This window comes from Macaca fascicularis, chromosome 5, assembly GCF_037993035.2.
Source record: "Macaca fascicularis isolate 582-1 chromosome 5, T2T-MFA8v1.1".
Classification (NCBI taxonomy): domain Eukaryota; kingdom Metazoa; phylum Chordata; class Mammalia; order Primates; family Cercopithecidae; genus Macaca; species Macaca fascicularis.
This window is the reverse complement of record NC_088379.1, coordinates 4,541,885-4,562,382: the sequence shown is the minus strand read 5'-3', so window position 1 is coordinate 4,562,382 and position 20,498 is coordinate 4,541,885. Positions and strand designations below refer to the sequence as shown.

The window sequence follows — 20,498 nt, the reverse complement described above, 5'->3', positions numbered from 1 at the left end:
TCAGGGTCACGGAGCTGTGTCATTAATTAGAAACACAAATTAATCTATCCTGCAGATGCAGGCGGTCACTGTGGCTCCCTCAGGGAGAGAGGACTGAGTCTCAGGGGCGGCCAGTAAATTTTCACCTCTATGGTAATTAGGAATTCCGTGATTTTTTTTTCTTTTTTTTTTTTTTAAGCACCAAATGGGGTTAAAATTTGTTTAAATTAATTTTTAAAAATTAATTTTTAAAAGGAGTTTAGTGATTTTTAATGAAAGGAGACCATAAGAGGTCTTTATGATGGTGCCCTGGGCTTCCCTCTCACTTATTCTGAGGCAGAAATTAAAGAAAAATAAATACTGTGTTTATTCAGTCTAAGAAAAGTAAAAGCTAAGGCCTAGAATGTGGCAAGGCAAGGGCTGAAAAGAAAAGAACAAGTTTTTTTCTATTTAGCAGCTCACTTCAAGGAGTTATAAGATAATGCTGTCTGAAAAGCCAAGGCTAAAGGAATGGGCTTTAGACACTTTTTCCTTCTCCACAGCAAGGTTGACGGAAAAAAAAAAAAAAAAAAAAAAAAGACAAATTCCTTTACTGTTATTCCTTTCCTTAGTCTCTTAAGCATGATTATGTTTTACAAATGTCTGTATTTAGCCAGTTCTTGTTTTTCCTTCGATGCAGCTACAAGGCCACTGGCTATGCAAGGTCCACAAGCTATGCACTATATGATTAACTGCTTTTGTTTTGCTTTTGTAAGCCGGCTTATAAAATCCTGGCTCTGTCTTTGTTCAAGGCTCAGCTTTTTAGATGTGAGTCCACTGAGCCGGTGTGTACCTTAAAATAAACAATCCTCCTGTTCTCCATATCAGTCATCTCTCTAGTCCTCTATTTCCCACAACATTTTAGATGCCACTCAGGTGAGAGGCAGTGAGGATTTTCTCCTCAGGGTTCTTCCCTTTGCCCACCTGAGCTACCTTCATAGCATGGTGGATGGGAGCTGTGCCACTAGGGCTGTCATGGCAGGGCTGGGAAAATCCCAGGGACAGGGAGCAGGAGCTGTGCCCTCTGCTAGGCTGAGAGCACAGCGTTGCTCAGCTGTGCTTCTCACGGTCCCTCCCCAGGCTCCATGGACTCCCACCCACTCCAGTGCAAATCAGAACTCAGTGGAAGACATCAGGAGAGTGGACATGCAGGTTTTGGAGATCCTCCCTTTGTGGGTCCCCCTTCTCTGGGGTTTTCTCCTCAATTTGCAATAGTTTGGGCAGCTGTGAACTCCATCCCCTGATTCCTCAGGGAGTGAAGATGATGACACTTTTCTTGATTTGTAGCCTGTGCACTGCGTGGTCTGGCAGTTTCTTCCAGAAAGCCGGGTAAATGTAGATTCTACCTCCCTTCTTGTAGGGGTGGACTCCTGTATTCATCTGTTCTCAAATTGCTATAAAAAAATAGCCAAGACTGTGCTATTTACAAAGAAAAGAGGTTGAATTGGCTCATGGTTCTGCAGGCTGTCTAGGGAGCATGATGCTGGCATCTGCTCAGCTTCTGCGGAGGCCTCAGGAGACTTACAGTCATGGCAGAAGGCGAAGGGGAAGCCGGCATGTTTCCATATGGCCAGTGCAGGAGGAAGACAGAAGAGGCAGCGATTTTCTTTCTCAATGTTATGGAAAGGATGATGCCTCCTGCTGTTTACTTAGGTTTGATAAAATGCAGTGTCTACCCCTGCCAGGGTGCTGAAGGAGGGTCCCATGTTGAGACAGCCACACCCGCCCAACATCCACGCCTCCCCTCGTTCCCAGCTACCTGCGTTAGCCTGGGCCACGGGTCTGGCTGATGGTCTGTGAGTAGAAGTGATGCCCCCGTGACCTGTGCCAGGGGCCACATGTTCTGGGTGGGGAGTCAGCAGATGCAGGGGCAGGGGGGCATGGGAGTGAACCCCCACCTTTACAGTGAGAGCCATGGGGCCCTCTATATCTGTCAGGGGATGGTGGACCCTGTGTGGTCCAGTTGCCCAGAGGAGGTACCCTTGAGCTGGAGCTTGAGAGGTAAGGGGGTCCCTCATGGGAGGTGAGTTTGTCTTTTCCCCTGTCTGTGGTTCTGTGGTTCCAGGTGCAGCAGGGGCAGCTGCAGCAGTGGCCTTCAGCCCAGGAGGAGGGGCTGGAGATTCAGTTCCCCAGAAGCTTCAGAGTGTGGCAATTGAGGAGGCCTGGGTTAGAGGTGGCCTCCTGAGACGTGGCTCCGGGTTCCAGGGGCCTGGGGCTCTGGGGTGAGCTGTGAACTGCCATCCGGCACAGGGGACTTGCCCCAACACTGTGCTGAGAGACTTGCTCCATCTTCTGCCTGGGCCCCCTGCCCTGGGCCGTGTCTGTCAAGGTGACCCCAGCCCGTGAGCTGAGGTGTTGCACAAGAAAATGCAATGCTGCCAAACAGCAGCCTGCCTGGCCAAACCCTTTCCAGGAATTCTCCTCCTGCACCTTCCATACATTTCTCCATCCACGGAGCCCCAGGCCTTTGCCTTCCCTCTTCTTCAACCCTCCAATTTTGGTTTCCTCTCTATTCTCCCTTTAGAATTGAGTAGGCTGGGGCAGGGGTGAGGGTGTGTGTGTGGGAGATTGTGGGGTGGGGAGGGAGGGGAGTGTCCTGAGGGTCCGTTGAGGGTGATACCTCTTTCACCACCACCACCAAAGATGAAACCAACAATAAAGTAAATACCGCGTGTTCTCATCTGTAAGTGGGAACTAAATAATGAGAACACGTGGGCAGAAAGAGGAGGACCATAGACATGGGGACCTACTTGAGGGAGGAGGTTGGGAGGAGGGCCGGGTTCAGAAGAAAACACAAAACTGTTGGATACTAGGCTGAATACCCGGGTGATGAAACAATCTGCAGGCTGAATCCCTGAGTCAGGAGTTTACTATATAACAAACCTGCACATGTACACTTGAGCAAGAAATAAAAGCTAAAATAGAGCTCTCAGCCGATGGGCACAGTGGCTCATGCCTGTAATCTCATCACTTCAGGAGGCCAAGGCAGGAGGATTGCTTGAGTCCAGAAGTTCAAATCCAGCCTGGACAACATAGCAAGACCCTGTTTCTATGAAAAAATTAAAAATTAGCTGGGAGTGGTGGCATGTGCCTGTAGTCCTAGCTACTCCGGAGGCTAAGGCAGGGAGGATTGCTTGAGCCCAGGAGTTCCAGCCTGGGCAACTGAGTGAGATTCTGTGTCTAAAAAATTAAAACCGGTCAGGTGCAGTGGCTCATGCCTGTAATCCCAGCACTTTATGAGGCTGAGGCAGGTGGGTCACCTGAGGTCAGGAGTTCAAGACCAGCCTGGCCAACATCGTGAAACCCTGTCTCTACTAAAAATGCAAAAATTAGCTGGGCTTAGTGGCATGCACCTGTAATCCCAGCTACTTGGGAGGCCAGGGCACAAGAGAGAATCGGTGGAACCTGGGAGGCAGAGGTTGCAGTGAGCCAATATAATGCCACTGCACTCCAGCCTGGGCAACAGAGTGAGACTGCCTCTCAAAAAAAATAAAATAAAATAAAAGCCCTAGTCCCCTTAGTCTTAGTTGGGGCTGAGCTCAGTCTGTCCTGGAATCTCTTCCCCACTCCAGGGGTCTGAACGAAGCCAATCTTGCCACTTTTCACAAGTGTCTGGCGTGCACTGTTTTACTTTTTTTTTTTCTTTTTTTTTTTGAGGCAGAGTCTCACTCTGTTGCCCAGCCTGGAGTGCAGTGGTGTTGACCATGACTCACTACAACCTCCGCCTCCTGGGTTCAAGCAATTCTTGTGCCTCAGCCTCCCGAGTAGCTGGGATTACAGGCGTGCACCAACAATCCCAGCTAAATTATTTTGTATTTTTAGTAGAGATGGGGGTTTCACCATGTTGACCAAGCTGTTTTTGAACTCCTGGGCTCAAGGGATCTGCCCACCTCAGCCTCCCAAAGTGCTGGAAAGACAGGTGTATTTCCTGTGATGCTGGGACCCCCTCCCTGTGCCGTAGCACCCATAGATTGAACGACTTCTCCGGTGTGGGGGTGAGAACGGCTTGGGAAGCGCTGTATGAGGAGGCACTGCCCTGGGCCAGAAACCTGGATGCAGCCCTGCCAGGCCCCCAGCTGAGGGGCAGGCAGCCGTGCCACCACTCAGTGGATCCGATTGAGTGCCTACTGCGTGGCCAGCAATTCCATGTGTTGGGGATAGAGTGACAGCAGAGGTGATGGCTTGTGCTGGGGATAGAGTGACAGCAGAGGTGATGGCTTGTGCATGCACAGGGCGGGAGGTGGCCTGTGGTGGGGCTGACAGGGGGCCTGGGGGGACACCTGGTCCATCCAGGGGTGTGGGGCAGGAGAGACCCTGCCCCCACAACTGGCCTCTGCAGTTAGAAGTCTGAGAGATGGTGTGTAGGGTGCTGCTATTAATAGCAGCGTGAGCTCTGGGACCGGATGTCCTGGGTTCAAATTCTAGCTCTGCCTCTTAAGAGCTTGCAACCTTGGGGAAGTCACTCAACTTCCTGTGCCTCAGTTTCCTCCTGGGAAAAACGGAGATGAGGATAATCTTGGTAGAGGATTGTTGAGAAGGTTGAGTACATTTGGAGTCTAACAGCTTTAGCGGGCGCTTGGCCACTGTGAGAACTCTGTGAGGGTTAGCGATTTAACACAAGGGCCTTCTCACCAGGCTCTGGAAGATGGGACATTCCTTTGCTATTTGAGATATTTTTGGACTCTTCCTCTCCCTCTTTGCCCCTTTCCCTTTTCCTTTCCCCTTCTTCCCTTTTTCCTTCCTATGGGAAGCTAGCTGGGAGGTGCTCAGTTGGGGCCCTCAGCGCCTGGAGTCTCAGGCTCCGCTGCCATCGGCTGTGAGCTCAGCAGCCCCCGCCCTTTCTGGGCCCCAGCCTCTCCATCCAAAAACCAGAAGGCTGCCTGGAAGGTTCCAGAAGTTGCTCTTGGCCCGGACCCCTGCCCACGTCTATCTGTTGAGGAGACTGGTTCCACTCTGGGGACAGCTGGCTTCCTGCCTCTCCCTGGGTCCCTGGGGAAGTCACCCCCCTCCCAGGAGGAGACAATGATTGGTCCTCTGAGCAGCAGCTGAATTTTACAGAAGGGCTATTGATTGTTTTGTTCAAAGAGGGAGAACAAATTTGGTTTTGTGAGTCATAACATGACATTCTCCAAAATGGTTCTGACCCATAAAACGAGGGCTCCTGGTGATATCAGCCCTGAAGGTTAATGGGTATGTTTTCAGAACACTGTTCTGGGAATGACTCCAGAAACTTCCCTGAGTGCATCCATGGGGTTGGTCCTCGGGACAGGCAGCTGCCATGAAATAGACATCCTGCCCTGCCTGCTTCCTGTTGGTGTTTGTTGACCACATCTGCAAGCCTCTGATGGAGCAGGGGGTGAGGTGGAGGGAGAGGAAGCTTCTGAATATTTCTAATCTTCAGCTGCTTAAAAAACTGCAATGAACTTAGTGGTTTCAAGGACACATATTTATCTCACAGTGTGGTGGGTCTGAAGTATGAGGGCAGTTTAGCAGGGTTCGCCGCTCAGGGTCACATCAGGCTGCAGTCACGGTGCCAGCCAGGGCGGTGGTCTCAGCCGAGGCTCAGCCGGGGCAGGCTCTGCATCCATACTCACCAGGATGTTTGCAGTATTTGATTCCTTGCTGGCTATTGGCCAGAGACTTCTTGTACCTCAGTTTCCTCCTTGGCAAAGTGGGGTTGATTTTTCCCACAGTGCCCGCTCCCAGGGTCAGCTCACACACAGCAGCACAACCGGTTACCATCTTATGCAAGGCTGTCCAGGAAGCAGTGCCATTGCCTTGGTGGATGCTGTTGGTGAGGTGCAGGTCCCAGGTCCTGCTTGCACTCAAGGGAGATTAATCAAAGGTGTCAGCACCAGGAGACGGGGAACATGGGCCACCACAGGGTCTGTCTGCCACTCTCTGCATTGGCCCAAGACCACTTCTTTTTCACCTTTGAACACGCAACACACACAGGCACACACAGACACCGCACAGGCTTGAATACCATCAGGATGAGGTAATGTCATGGAATGAGGGGGCATTCTTCACCCCTCACCTTCCACATAAGAGGCAGAGGCCAATGTTTGTTTTCTGGCTGTGACCCTGGGCTGCCCTCCCACTGGGTCTCTGCTTCCTTATCTGTAGAGGGAGGACTCAGACTTGGCAGTGGTTCCTGGACAATTCTCAGCCAAAGAAGCCGGTCCCCTTCCCCAGGCTGCAGGCACCACATTTAGGGGTGTTCTCCCACACGATCCCTCGGCACACACACACTTGAGGGTCCACTCCATTCACCTTGCAGGGCAACCTGCCCCCCACAGCCCCAGGAAGGGTGGCGCTCTATCCCAGCAGACCCCTCTGCACACACACCCTTGAGGGTCCACTCCATTCACCTTGTAAGGCAACCTGCCCCGCTACAGCCCCAGGAAGGGCGGTGCTCTATCCCAGCAGACCCTGAGCTGTGGCTGCAGCAGTCAGACCGGCTTGAGCATCTGCCCCTGGGAAGCAGCCTAAAGCAAGAGAATCACCCACGTGGGAATCCTGACCCAGGTGTGGAGGACACTGGGCTGACAGTGTGCACAGGACCATGCACCCACCAGCAAGGGACACAGCACTCGGTCCCAGAGGCGGCCTCTGTCACGGCCCCAGCCTGCAGAATGATCTCAGGTGGCCTCCCAGATGGAGGGTTGGGTGGAGCTCCTGGGCCACACACCTCAGAGGACACAGCACAGAGCCGGCGCCCAGTAAGACGCAGGGAACTTTCCACCCCGATGCCCACACAGGGGTCCTGCCACCAACGGGGGTCAGGTGGACACAGGGTTCTCTTGGGAACAGAATTCCCCCCCAGGAAGAAGCTGCTTCACGCCTGTCATGGGCTGAACTTTGTCCCCTCAAATCTGTGTTCACCAGAACTTCAAAATGTGACCAGATTTGGAACAGGGTCTCTGTAGATGCAATCAAGGTAAGATGATGTTATATTGGGTTAGGGTGGCCCTAAATCAAATGACAGTGACATGAGGAGTGGACACACCCACACACAGGAAGAGGCTGTGAAGATGGAGACAGGGATTGGACTGTGGTCACAAGCTGAGAAACACCAAGGCTGGCCAGCAGTTCCTGGGCGCTGGAAGAGGCAGGAGGACGCTCCCCAGGACCTTCCTCAGCAGTGGGACCCCCTGGCAGCTGGGCTTTGGACTTCTGGCCTCCAGGACTAGGACACAGTACATTTCTGTGGCTTGAGCCTCTTTCATTTGTGGTACTTTGTAACAGCAAACTCGTTTCATGATTAGGAGCTGAATACGTCCCCAATTAGAGGTGGATTTCTGTGTTTGCATCCCTACGACAGGGGAGATGATGGTGAGGATGGTTGTTCATAAGAGGCAGAACCCGTTACTGCTGTCTGTGGCGCTGGTGTGGCAGAAGGGGAACCGTCAAAGCGGCGGCCTCTTATGAAGACGGTTGTTATAGCCTGGGCTGCTTTGCCCCGCTGGGGTCCCAGTTGCTCCAGCACTGCTAGACGGTGGCTAGACCCAGCACAGAGGCTCTGGCGATCGATCAAGTTGGATACGGGGCAAGGCCCCTGTCTTCCCTCTGGCCGTATCACTATGGGGTTCAGCAATGTGCAGGCCGGGAGCGCCCAGTTCTGTGGGGCCCGCCAGCCCAGCTGCCCCTGGTTCCCGGGAGTTCTCTGCCCATGTAATTCCCAAGCCCAAGATCCAAACCCAGGGGCCTCCTCCCTGTTTTAAATTCAAGGGCCGCTTCCCAGGCCTCACCTTTGTCGACTTCCGCAGTGCTTGCTAGGGGCCCCTCGGGCTCCCGAGGCTTCCAGAAACTTCCTCTCCTCTCTCTTTGGCCTGGGCCCCGGCTCCCAGTTGCCTCCTGTGTCCCCACGTTTCTGGCTGTTCTTCAGTGCCCTGGTTGCTTCTCCTCCACCCTCCTAAATGTTGGAGTTCCGGGAGGCTCTGAGCCCCTCTTTTTCTTATCCTCCTGACTAGCTTCATCTCCAGCAAGCCCTCACATGCACCTCTGTGCCAAGGCGTACAAACCTCAGCCTGTCCTGGCTTCGCTCCCAAGCTACGGGACAGGGCATCTCCCCAGAGGCTCCCAAGCCCGCGGTGCCCTCTGCAGTCCCTGCACCCGTCCACACCTGCTCTTTCTTGCTCCCCCTCCAGCCTCTGGGCCACTGAGCCTCTGAGGTTGGTGGGCATCTTGGTGGTGGCCGCTGGGCGGGTCTCAGGGTGGGGCAGGGTCTGCACTGCATGAAATGGACATGGCGTGGTGTAAGCCCCTCAGCCTGACATTCAGTGCCCTTTCCATGCTGCTCATGCCCCCACCTCCTAGGCTTTCCCCATGGCCCACCTGAGTCTCCTGCAGCTCCCGCAGGACTGAGCAATGGCCCCATTCACTGAGGCAGTGAGTCCATTCTGCCTGTGCCTGCTCCCTTTCCCACCAGGTCCCTGTGCCAGCTTTACTGCCTTCCCTCTTCCTCCTGGGCCTGGGTTGCTGCCCTCCTTCCCTGGAGCTGTGCCAGCTCCAGCCTTTCAGCCAGCAGCTCCTGCCCCGCCCCGCTCGTTGTGTCGAGACCTGGGCTCCATGCTGACCCGCAGTGTGTACGGAGCTCCTGCCAGTCCTTGGGTGTGGACCTGTGCCGGGTCTGTATCCACCTGCAATAGCTCATCTCTTCCACCCGGGAGGAAGGTCCCATCGTCCTCCCTGTGGGGAAGAGGGCACTGATGCTTGGCAGAGCTCTTCCTGGGGTCTCAAGGGTCTGCTCTAAACCCTTGCTCTCACCCCTGTCACACTCCAGGCACCCTGGCCGCACCTGCAAACTGCACTCTGAGGTGGCAGCCCTGCCCTGCTGGTGCCAGCCCCCTCTGCCTCACCACCCCAGTCCTCGAGCTCCCTGGGGCTGAACGCCACTTCTCTGGATTCTAAATAGGCCCCCACAGGGTACCTGTTCCTGCATCCACCGCTTCCCCCAGCCTCCTGGTCTGGGTCCTGCTGATTCTGGTCATTACTCACCTTCTGCTCAACCCACCCTCCCCTGCATGCTGCCCCCAGCTGCAGAGGAACGCCCCCTCCAGGTCCCACTCCCTCCACCAACAACAACTGATCTGTCCTTCCTCCTGGCCGCGTGACCTCTCAGGCAGAGGCGGTGCCACACTGAGGGCCCTGGCAACCTCTCTAGGTCTCTGTCCCCTTTCCAAGGAGAGATAGGACAGAAATGGCAGAAACTGTGGCTGGAGCAGGCTTCTGACCGGGTGCTGCTCCGGCTGTGACTCCTCACCCCTCAGAGCCGCATCTTCCATCTGTCAACAGGAGCCTGCAGCCCTTGAGGCGGTGGCATCTCTGCCCACGGGAAGTCAGATGCACTGAGGCCAGATGCAGGGAGGGTGCTTCAGGCTCAAGGGCATAGGAGGAGCCTCCTGCCCTGGGAGGCCAGCACTCAGCCCCGCTCTGCCACCTTGACCTCCCAGCACTTCTGCAGCCTGGGCATCCTCGTCTGCAAGACGTGGTGGGGTGGATGGAGATCCCCAGAGTTCCCCTGTGGACCTGGACAGGCAGCCGGTGTGGGGACACGATTCACACCCTGTGGGGAGAGGGGAGCAGCAAATGTGCCTGCCCTCAGCAGCACTAGCTGCACTGTTCATGCCCACACAACCCTAGGAGATGGGAGTCCTCACTGTCACCCTCTCATTCAGATGAGGAAGCAGAGACAGAGAGGTTGAGACACTTGCCCAAGGCCACTGATATGGTTGGGCTCTGTGTCCCCACCCAAATCTCATCTTGAATTGTAATCTGCAGATGTTGAGGGAAGGACCTGGTGGGAGGTGATTGGATCACAGGGGCGGTGTCCCCCATGCCGTTCTGGTGAGAGTGAGGGAGTTCTCATGAGGTTTGATGGGTTTGGAAGGTGCTCTTCCTCCTTCTCGCACTTCTCTCTCCTGCCATCATGTGAGACGTGCCTGCTTCCCCTTTCACCATTGATTGTAAGTTTCCTGAGGCCTCCCCACCCATGCAGAACTGTGAGTCAATTAAACCTCTTCTCTTTATAAATTATCCAGTCTTGGGTATTTCTTTATAGCAGTGTGAAAATGGACAAATACAGCAAATCGCAGCACCATAGTTGGGGACGAGGGCTGTGTGGCCCTGAGTATGTGCTCCTGATGAGGACACGGGACACCAGCTAGAGAAGGGGCTCTCCCTGCTCTCACAGGGACGTTCACAAGGAGACCTGGTGCTCAGTGCAACGTCCAGGGACCTCCTTGAGACCAGGACACATGGGCGTCACAAGCTCCTGAGGGGCTGTGCCCTGCTGACACTGCTGAGGGTGCTTGGAGTGCAGAAATATTTTCAACAGAAGCGGGGCAGAAGGGATTTCTCCTAAACCCTCCAGGACCGAGAAAACGGCATGGACTGAAATTCCGCATTTCTTTAACAGTCTGTTTAGCCAGATCCTGACTCCACCAAAAACAAAGAAGCCCTCAGCCGACTGCTGGGGTGGGAGGTAGTGACTGTCCTTCCAGCCCGGGCACCACTCCACGCTCAGTGCTGATTTGGCCTGACTTAACCTTTGGTGCTGGGCTTTGCTGCATCCCAGGGTCCGTGTGTGACCTGGGCAGACCCTTTCCCCCTCAGCCTGGGGTCCTCTCGGGCCAGGAGGCATGGCTCTGCCCCAAGGAGAGCGGGCCAAGCGCTACGTGTACACTTCCTCTGTGGAATTCTCACCTCCTGGGCCAGCCCCTGGGCGGAAGGAGGCTGCTGGCCCCGCGTGGCCTGCCCTGTTGGAGCCTCCGCCAGAGCCCACGTCTGCAGTGCTTGGAGCCATTTCTTGGCACAAATATAAAACACAACTCCAGCTCTCCCGTGCTCCAAGTAAGAAATGCTGCTTGGTGAGCTGGGCTGGCCAGGCCGCCGGCCCTCAGTCAGCAACAGGCAGGGCCACGGGAACCTCATCAGCAGAACTTCCTAGAGGCAGCGCGGGTGGAATTGTCATCAGACCCGCCTGGGATGGAGCTTCCCCACTGGAATGAAGCTGGCTGCGCACAGGGAGTCAGCTGCCACCTGGTGGGACGAGGAGGCCTGTGACCACAGCAGGTTCCCACCTGGCCTGGGCCTGGAGGCCAGCAAGCGCCTCTCGGGGCTTCCCAGCTCTGAGTCCCCACAGCTGGATGGAGCTGTGTTCCCTGCAGAAGTGTGGCCAGCACCGAGCAGGCACGGGGGGCTCTTTCCGTCCACCTCAGCCCTGGCCTATGTGGGCCCAGCAGAGGACATGCTCATACCATGGGGGTCCCCTACCAGGCGGGACCAGGCCATGTCCCCACTGGGGAAGTGAATGAAGAAGGATAAGTCTGTTTGAGGGGCTGGCTGATAGTTTAGAAGCCCTGAATCGCTTGGCAGTGAATTATTCTGCGGAGTTAACACTGTACCAGGAGGGATGTGGCTGAAAACCCCGGGAGGGGAGGCTGCGTGCTGGAAGCACTCCCATCCTCCCCCAGCGCCTGCTCTGGGCGTTCCCGAGCTCAGCGTGCATCCTTGTCTGTGGGTTCTGGGAACATCCTGCCATCTCCCTCCTCTTTCTTTCCCCTTTCCCCTCCTTTCCTTTCTCCTCTTTCTCCTTCTTTCTGTTTTCTTCTTTCCTGGCTGAAGTCAGAATTCATTTCTATTACTTGCATCCAAAAAGGGTTCAAACAAGCAAGCTTGCTGGGATCCTGGGTCCTGCCCCTGGTCACCTGGAGGCAGGGCTGTCGCTCCATGTACAGACAGGAGTCCAGGAAAAGCCTGAGGAGCCACAGTGTGTTCCGGCCCCGGCTCCTTCACCCCTGCCCTGTCCCCCAGTGACGGATCCGGCGGCAGGCAGAGCCTGGAGCCCAGAAAGCCCAGGCCCCCTGGGAAGCTTAGGTGTGGCCTCATATCTGGCAGGTTTTTTTTTTTTTTTTTGAGATGGAGTTTCGCTCTTGTCGCCCAGGCTGGAGTGCAACAACAGCCGGCTCACTGCAACCTCCGGCTCCTGGGTTCAAGTGATTCTCCTGCCTCAGCCTCCTGAGTAGCTGGGATTACAGGTGCCCGCCACCATGCCTGGCTAATTTTTGTATTTGTAGTAGAGATGGGGTTTCACCACATTGCCCATACTGGTCTCGAACACCTGACCTCAGGTAATCTGCCCATCTCGGCCTCCCAGAGTGCATGAGGCACCATACCCGGCCTCACATCTGACAGGTTTTGCAGCTCAGGTGTCTGTGTGGGGTCCCGAGGCAGCCCCTGGGCAATTTCTTGTGCAGGGGTGAGGAGGGACTTTAAGGACTGACCTTGTTATTAGCAGGGGCTGCAGCTGGAGCTTGATCTGCTGGGGGCCCTGCGGGTGGGTCTGGGTGCCATGGGTTGTGTCTGTTGTGTGGGTTAGTGCTTGGGCCTGGGGAGCAACAGGAGTCTCCAAGCTCCCTCCCCAGTGACCCCCAGCCAGGCCTGGCCACCTTGCCCCTGCTGCTGGGCTGCAGACTTGAACCTGATGTCTTCTCGGAGTCACCTCTGAGTGGTGCAGACATTCGGAAGTGTCCATGGGACTGGATGGAAGGGACCCCAGCCTCAGCCTTCATGGCCAGGGTCTGGCCGACTGACTGTGGCTGCAGGCCCCCGCGAGTGTGAGGTACTGCCTGCACCTCCCCTAAGCCCACAAACACAACCGCGTGTTCGCTGATAGATCCCAAGGCTTTGGTCTGTCGGGTTTGGGGTGAGACCCTTCCCTTCCTTTACAGATGCTCACCTGTGAAGTGAGAGAACGCCCCTGTCCGAGCAAATGTCTCTTCTGTGTCCTTGGCTGCCTTCCTCCTCCTCCTCCCGCCACCTACTTTGGGGCCCCTTGCTCTTCTTAGCCATGCCACCGACCAGCCCAGCCTCATGCACCATGCTGGCCGCTGCCCTGGAGGGCCAGCAGCTGGCAGGACCCGGAGAGGGCCCAGCCGTCACCCCTCTCTTGAGCAGATGACAGATAACACTGGGAGTTACTATGGAAACTGGAAAATAGAACACAGATGCATCTGAGATTTTGTAGATGCAACTCTTCTCTGGTAACCAAAAAACACCAGGACATTCATTGCAAATGCAACGCTGAGGCTTTACAGAGTTCCCTTCCTTCGCAGCCCTGAAGACGGAGGGAGGGAGGGGGGAGGGACGTGGGAGGGAGGAGGGAGAGAGGGGGAAGGGAGGAAGGAGGGAAGGAGGCCACTGCAGAAAGTGGCACTGATCCCCCTGGGCCTCCCTGGGGCCTCATGCGTAAGATGGCGGCTGCCCCAGAGTGGCAGTGGCAAGTGAGCAGCCGTGGAAGGTGCCCGGGCAGGGCCACGCAGGCAGCCATGTGTGAAGCAGGCAGCCTTGGGCCAGGTTCCCTAGAAGCAGAGCTGAGATGGGGATTTCTGATCATGCGATTGGGGGTGCTGCCTAAGAAGTTGCTCTCTGCCCCAACTCCGAGCCAGGGCAGCACTGACTGGGGGCAACTTTCCCCTGCAGGGGGCGCTCCCAGCTGCCCGGGAGGGGCAGTGGCCCTGAAGGGGCCTGGTCAGGACCAGCAGTTTTCTCTGCGGTAGTGTTTGTTCCCATTTCACAGATGAAGAAACTGAGGCTTGGAGAGACCCAGGACCTTGCCCAGGCCCCACACCACACCCAGAAGGGGCGGTGCTGGAGTCCTGCACCATGTCGCCGTTCTCACCAGGAGGAGGCCCTCGTTTGCTGCGTCCAGCGACCCCATCTCCACGCTGCAGGCAGGAGAACACAGCCGGGTGTGAGCCATGAGCGAGGCCTCACAGGGAAGCGAGAGCAGTGGTGTTGCTGTCTGGATATCAGAGACGCTCACTGGCTTCCGCCCCACATGGGGCTCTGAGCCAGGCCTCAGGGTTTTGAGTCCCTGGGTGTGGCACCCAAGGGGGTGGCCAGGTGGGGTGGAGTGTGAGTTTGAGTGATTTGGCATCCCTGTGGAGATGTTAGGGAGAGTGGGTACCTGTGTCTGCAGCTCCAGAGCGAGATCCGGGCTGGACATAGACACGGGGAGCCATGCGGTGGAGGTGGCCTGCTTCTGTTTGCAGCTGTAATAAATCACCAGGAACTCAGCGGTGGGAGTGCCCAGACGCGTGACCAGTTCTCACTGGACTTGGTTATCCAGATCCTGTGGGCTGAAGTCAAGGTGTCGGCAGCGCTGGGTCCTCCTGGAGGCTCCAGAGGAGAATCCGTTCCCTGCCTTTTCCAGCTCCCAGAAGCCTCCCGCGTTCCCGGGCTAGGGGCCCTTCCTCCCTCTCAGAGCGGGCCACGGTGTGTCCTCTGACCTTCCACAGTCATGTTCCCCTTCGATGGGGCTCTGCTTCCAGCCCTCCCTCCACACTGAAGGCCCCCGTGATCACATGGCTCACCCGCCAATCCAGGTGGCCTCCCTCCAAGGTCAGCCGATGAACTGCCTTCATGCCTGCATGGTGTCTCCGACCCTCGTCCACACAACCTGACATAGTCACAGGTCCTGGAGGTTTGTACTGGGATATCTTGGGTGAGGGGAATTATTCTGCTGACCCCGATGGCAACTGGAGTGGTGGGAGGGGAAGAGACCACCAGGATGTGGTCGGAGAGAGAAGCGTGGACCTCAGGGGGTGTTAGGGGAAGAGGGCCTGGGAAGGAGAAAGCATTTGGTTTAGATGTGTTGGGTGTGACGTGCCCATGGGACAGCAGGGTGGAGCTGGTGGGGGAAGCTGAGGGGCTGCCCTGGGGCTCTAGCACTTGGAGGCCAAGGAGGGAGTCGTAGAGTGGAGGGGGCACAGGGCTCCCCAAGGTCCTGGGTCTGCCTCAAGGCCGTCACTGCTCCACACCCCTCCTCCCATGCCTGAACACCCACAGCAGTGACCAGCAGTGACCATCATCACCCAATGAGGATGGAGAGAAGCTGAGGCTGTCCTGAGACGTCCTGGGGAATGAGCTGGCACCGGGGTCCCACTGGTGAAGGGCAAGCATGGAGATGGGCCAGGAGCATGCTCCCTGCCATTGTGCGTGGCACAGAAGGTCAGGAATGGCTTGGCGGCCCCGTGGGAAGCCGGTTACTCCAATCGGGTCCAGCAGAACCCCAGGCAGCCTTGTGGCAGCATGGGGGGAGGGTCTATGCTTAGCGATGTGGCAGACGTCCAGAGTGCCCTGAGCTTTAATAACAGCGACTTACAGAAGTGTGCGGGCCCATTCTGAAAACACACGCAGTCTGAAAAACGTCCAGAGGGACAGGCCTGAAAACGTTAAGAGCACTTCAATCCTGGGGGTTGGTTTTGGGGATGCCTCCCTTCTCTGTGGTGGTCTGCACTTGCAATTTCACTGACTGGGAGTCAGGATAATGCCCCCCGCCCCCCACCCCCCGCAAAATGCCCACCTTTTAGTCTCTAAAACCGGTACCTATGACCTTACATGGAACGGAGACTTTGCAGAAGTGATTTTGGATCTCGAGAAGGGGAAGTTATCCTGGCTTGGTGCTGGTCATTATCCCAGAAAACACAATCCCAAAAGCCAGGATCCGGAATGCCAAAATCCTGAAAGATCAAAATCCCTAAAGTCTAAAATCCCTAACATCTGATTGGATTCCTAAACCATAATGACACATTTGGAATTAGGTTCAATCAAGGCTTCTAAAAGCGCATTTCAAGGTGTTAGCAATAAAGTTTGTTTTTTTCCATTCAGCCCAATGCATTTGGCAAAAAAAAAAAAAAAAAAAAAAAAAAAAAATCCAGATGAGTGGATTGGCCAGGCATATGGTAGTGACAAAAATTTTGGTTTAAAACTGCATCATTTGCCTGCACTAGCATTTCTTCCAACTGATGAAATTCTAGCGGAGTCCTGTCCTAAAGGATGAGAAGCAACTATTCATTGAGATGAGAAACTTCAAAAATAATCAGTGATCATGAAAGTTGGCCAGCTCTTCTGGACCATCTCTGTGCAGTTGCCCTAATCTATCCCTGCAATGGATCCCTTTAATACACTTGGTCATATGTTGAATTCTCTTTTTAGTTTTTAGTTTTCGTGTTGTTGTTGTTGTTGTTTTCCTATTATTATTATTATTATTATGATTTTGGAGACAGAGTATCACTCTGTCACCCAGGATGGAGTGCAGATCTCGGTTCACTGCACCCTCTGCCTCCCAGGTTCAAGCGCTTCTCCTGCCTCAGCCTCCCAAGTAGCTGGGGCTACAGGCACCTGCTATTATGCCTAGCTAATTTTTGTATTTTTAGTAGAGACAGGGTTTCACCATATTGACCACGCTGGTCTTGAACTCCTGACCTCAAGTGATCCGCCCACCTCGGCCTCCCAAAGTGTTGGGATTACAGGCGTGAGCCACCGCGCCTGGTCCCATTGTTTTTAATTGTCAACATTATGTTTTACAATTTGCTATGCTATGTATTTCATCTTTGCATAATTTCCACTATGGGGGGCATAAATTGTGTAAAGACTTTGAGAGTTCTAATTTTTTGTATGCATTTTTTACAAATTTGACTCCACGAAAATGCATTATCACATTTATGTGTAAGCATTGTGTGTGTACATAAAATGGTTGAAACTTCCTCAATAAATGAAGAGATGTCCTTTTTGTATGCCTGCATTTATGAAAGGTAAATTTCTTGAGATCTTGGCCCTTTGGGCAGCTGCGTTTGCAGTGCTGACCCATCAGTTTCTGACTGATGTCATCACAAGACGTGGGGTGTCCATCATGAGTTTTCAAATGACTGCTGTTATCTCAGGAATTTCTTCATGAATACAGTTTGTCTGCTCATCACCGAGTATCTGTGCTTGCAAAAATATGTCTGTTAGTACTGCCTATTTTATTGTGTAAAGTAGCCAGTGAGGTGTTCCATTTCGTTTTTATGTTTCTCGAATAAATCTCCTCTAAAAATGTAAATAAATGTATTTTATTTGAGACAGAGTGTGACTCTCTCACCCAGGCTGGAGTGCAGTGCCACAATCTCGGCTCACTGCAACCTCCGTCTCCTGGGTTCAACCAATTCTTCTGTCTCAGACTGTAATCTCAGTAGCTGGGATTACAGGTGCCCACCACCACGCCTAGCTAATTTTTGCATTTTAGAGACAGGATTTTAGCATGTTGGTCAGGCTGGTCTCGAACTCCTGACCTCAGGATAAAGAAATACCTGAGACTGGGCAATTTGCAAAAGAAAGAGGTTTATTGGACTTACAGTTCCACATGGCTATGGAGACCTCACAATCATGGCGGAAGGCAAGGAGGAGCAAGTCACATCTTACATGGATGGCAGCAGGCAAAAAGAGAGCTTGTGCGGGGAAACTCCCATTTTTTAGAACCATCAGGTCTCATGAACTCATTCAGTATCACAAGAACAGCGCAGGAAAGACTGGCCCCCATAATTCAATCACCTCCCACTGGGCTCCTCCCACGACACATGGGAAATGCGGGAGTTACAAATCCAGATGAGATTTGGGTGGGGACACAGCCAAACCATATCAACCAGGAAACATAAAGTCTAATCATAAAGGTGAAAATGGATAAGTCAGACCATAATAGAATGAAAAATGTCAGCTCATCAAAAGCCACCATGGAGAAGGAACAGATGTCAAAGAGCAGGAGAGGATCTTAACAGTACATAGACCTGACAAAGAATTGGAACCTAGAATATATCAAGAATCACTACAAATCAATAAGAAAACGGCAGATCAAACATAAAAATGGATAAAGGGCTTTTAAAAAGACACATCACAAAAGAGCATATTCAGATCATTAATAAACATGGAAAGGTGTCTCATCTTGATCAGCCATCAGGGAAATGAGGATTGAACCGACCATGCCAGGTCACTACACACCCACCAGGGTGCCTGAAACCCTCCAGGCAGATGCCTGCAAGTGCTGTGTGGAGCAGCCAGAACTCTTGGGTAGGGCTGGTGGGAAAGGATTGGTTCAATGCTTTGAACCACTTGGTTTGAACCCAAACCATCTAGCAGCATCAGCCATGCTGCGCCTGCGCATTCCCACTCCTGGTGAAACCCCCAACTGAAACACACACATATGTGCACTGAAGCACAGGTCCAGCCCACTGGAAGCCACCATGCACCCATCCACATGGAGTGGAGGCACTACATGTGGTCCACACATATAACAGAGGCTTAGGTGAGCAAGGATGAGCCAGCTTCACACAGGGCACCTGGCACATATCACTGCCAAGAAGCCAAGTAGATGCTGCACGCATGGGACCAGGCCTGGGTTCTAACTTTTTTTTTTTTTTTGAGACAAAGTCTCATTCTTTTGCTCAGGCTGGAGTGCAGTGGTGCTATCTTGGCTCACTGCAACCTCAGGCTCCTGAGTAGCTGGGATTACAGGTGCCCGCCAACATACCCGGCTAATTTTTGTATTTTTTTTTTTAGTAGAGATGGGGTTTCACCACGTTGGTCAGGCTGGTCTTAGACTTCTGACCTCAGGCGATCCACCCGCCTTGGCCTCCCAATGTTCTGGGATGACAGACGTGAGCCACTGCAGGCACTACCTTTTACTCAACCCTCCAGCCAGGCGGGAGCATCTGTGGGGATGGAGGGTGAAACGGTGGCTACCCTCATCCTTTGAGGCGATAGCAGGGGCCCTCAGAGTGGGGTCATGTTCTACAGTTTCTGATCTGGGACCTGGTCGTGGGGGGAGCACTGCATGGCAGGCATGTTGGGAGGAGACAGGGTGTGAAGCCGCAGCGTGATGCCTGTCCCACATGCACTGGACACTTGGCGGGGCACCATTCAATTCATTTACTTATTATTATTATTATCTTGAGACAAAGTCTCACTCTGTCACCCAGACTGGTGTGCAGTGGCATGATCTCAGCTTACTGTAACCTCCACCTCCCGGGCTCAAGTGATCCTCCCAACTCAGCCTTCCAAGGAGCTGGGACTACAGGCGTCTGCCACCACATCCAGCTAATTTTTGTATTTTTTTGTAGAGACAAGAATTCACCATGCTGCCCAGGCTGGTCTCAAACTCCTGAGCTCAAGCAATCCTCCCGCCTTGGCCTCCTGAGGTGCTGGGATTACAGATGTGAGCCAATGCCCCTTGCTTCACTTATTTATTTACCACCCAGTTTGTTCTGGGTCCTGTTCTAGGCTTGGAGGAAGTGGTCATGGAAGATTCAGGCTGACCACTGGGAACTCACGGTCCAGCAAAGGGCAGCGGTGAAGGCCTGTCCTGGCTTCTCCCCTGCAGCAGGCCCACAGAATGATGAGAGCAGTTGGCATCCACAGCATTACCTGAGCAGACACTGTCCCTGCTCCCAAGCTGCTCCCAGCTTAACAGAGACAGGGGGACAGCAAGTGCCACCAGGGGCAGGACCAGGGCTGTGGGAGCCCAGAGGAGTGCCTTATCCAACCTGAATCAGGTGAGTCAGGAAAGGCTTTCAGGGGGCTGTGACCCCCGGGATGGGCTGAGGGCCATGCAGGAGGCGGGGCAGGGAGCGGGGGCTGGGCCAGGGGTTGGGGTGCTCCTGGCCGAGGAGCAGGCTGGTCCCTCTGCCCAAATATTCTTTCCCCAGACACTAACATGGCTCACTCCCAATGCCCTCAGCCTCCGCTCAAACGTTCCCTCCCCAGTGGGGGGTGACAGGGGGCTGGTTCAGGGCTCTGCCCACTTGGTGAAAGTCCATCAAGCTATCCTCTGATGACACCTGTACTTCTTCATGTCTGTTATAGTCCAGTAAGAAGTGGGAAGTGCCTGAGAATATTGGACGAGCTCGCCAGGCTCTCCGTGCCTCTCTGTGACACCGTCCTTTGAGTGCCCGCATTCCTGGGTGTGAGATGGTTGTCCGTGGTGGCTCCCCCAGGACAAGATGGAAGTTCTGCCCAGCTGTATGCTGGGGGTCTGAAACCATCCCTATACACTTCATAAAATTAACCAGGGAAGAATGCGGGGGGAAACAGACATGAACCCAGCGCGGCGCCCTCTGTGCTCGTCCCTGGGCGGCCACGCTCCCACCCACCACCTCGTGCCCATCTGCTGCTATGGCCCCAGAGTCACGTAGGCCCGGCCACAAGACCATCGTTCCCTCGACTGCTCTGCAGACGACAGCCTGAGCACTGGGAACGTGTTTTCCCCTGAGCTACCCTTCAGACCCTTTGTGCCAACGACACTCCTGACGCCAGCTGGCCTGAGGACTCTGGAGGAGCTGACTCGCCCAAGAACTCAGTCCCAGATACTGATGACTTCATCTCCCTTCCCTGACCTGACCAATCAACAAGCCCAATTCCCCAGCCCCTCACACTTCACCATTCCCTTAAAAACCTCACCCCAGCCCAGGGCAGGTGCAGTAGCTCATGCCTGTCATCTCAGCACTTTGGAAGGTCAAGGTGGGAGGATGGCTTGAGGCCAGGAGTTCAAGACCAGCCTGGGCAACATAGTGAGAACCCATTTCTACCAAGAATAAAGAAAATTATCTGGGCATGCTGGTGGGTGTTTGTGGTCCCAGCTGTTTAGGAGGCTGAGGCAGAAGAGC

General features: G+C 54.2%; 1 protein-coding gene across 5 annotated transcripts in view; it reads left to right on the top strand.

The window, feature by feature from the left end:
* TRMT44 (tRNA methyltransferase 44 homolog) overlaps nucleotides 1-15,739 on the top strand; it is a 61,604-nt gene extending 45,865 nt beyond the window's left edge. For 3 of the 5 annotated variants that reach the window (XR_012434598.1, XR_012434596.1, XR_001490602.4), the window contains 2 exons: nucleotides 13,601-14,506; nucleotides 14,872-15,738. Coding sequence is in view for 2 of the 5 variants with exons in the window: in XM_074039340.1 (XP_073895441.1) it covers nucleotides 13,601-13,785 (185 nt within the window). In the remaining 3 variants the exon portion in view is untranslated. Of the gene's footprint in view, nucleotides 1-13,600 lie in introns of all 5 variants that reach the window. The other 2 variants (XM_074039340.1, XM_074039335.1) reach the window with 1 other exon arrangement.
* Nucleotides 15,740-20,498: the final 4,759 nt, after the last annotated feature.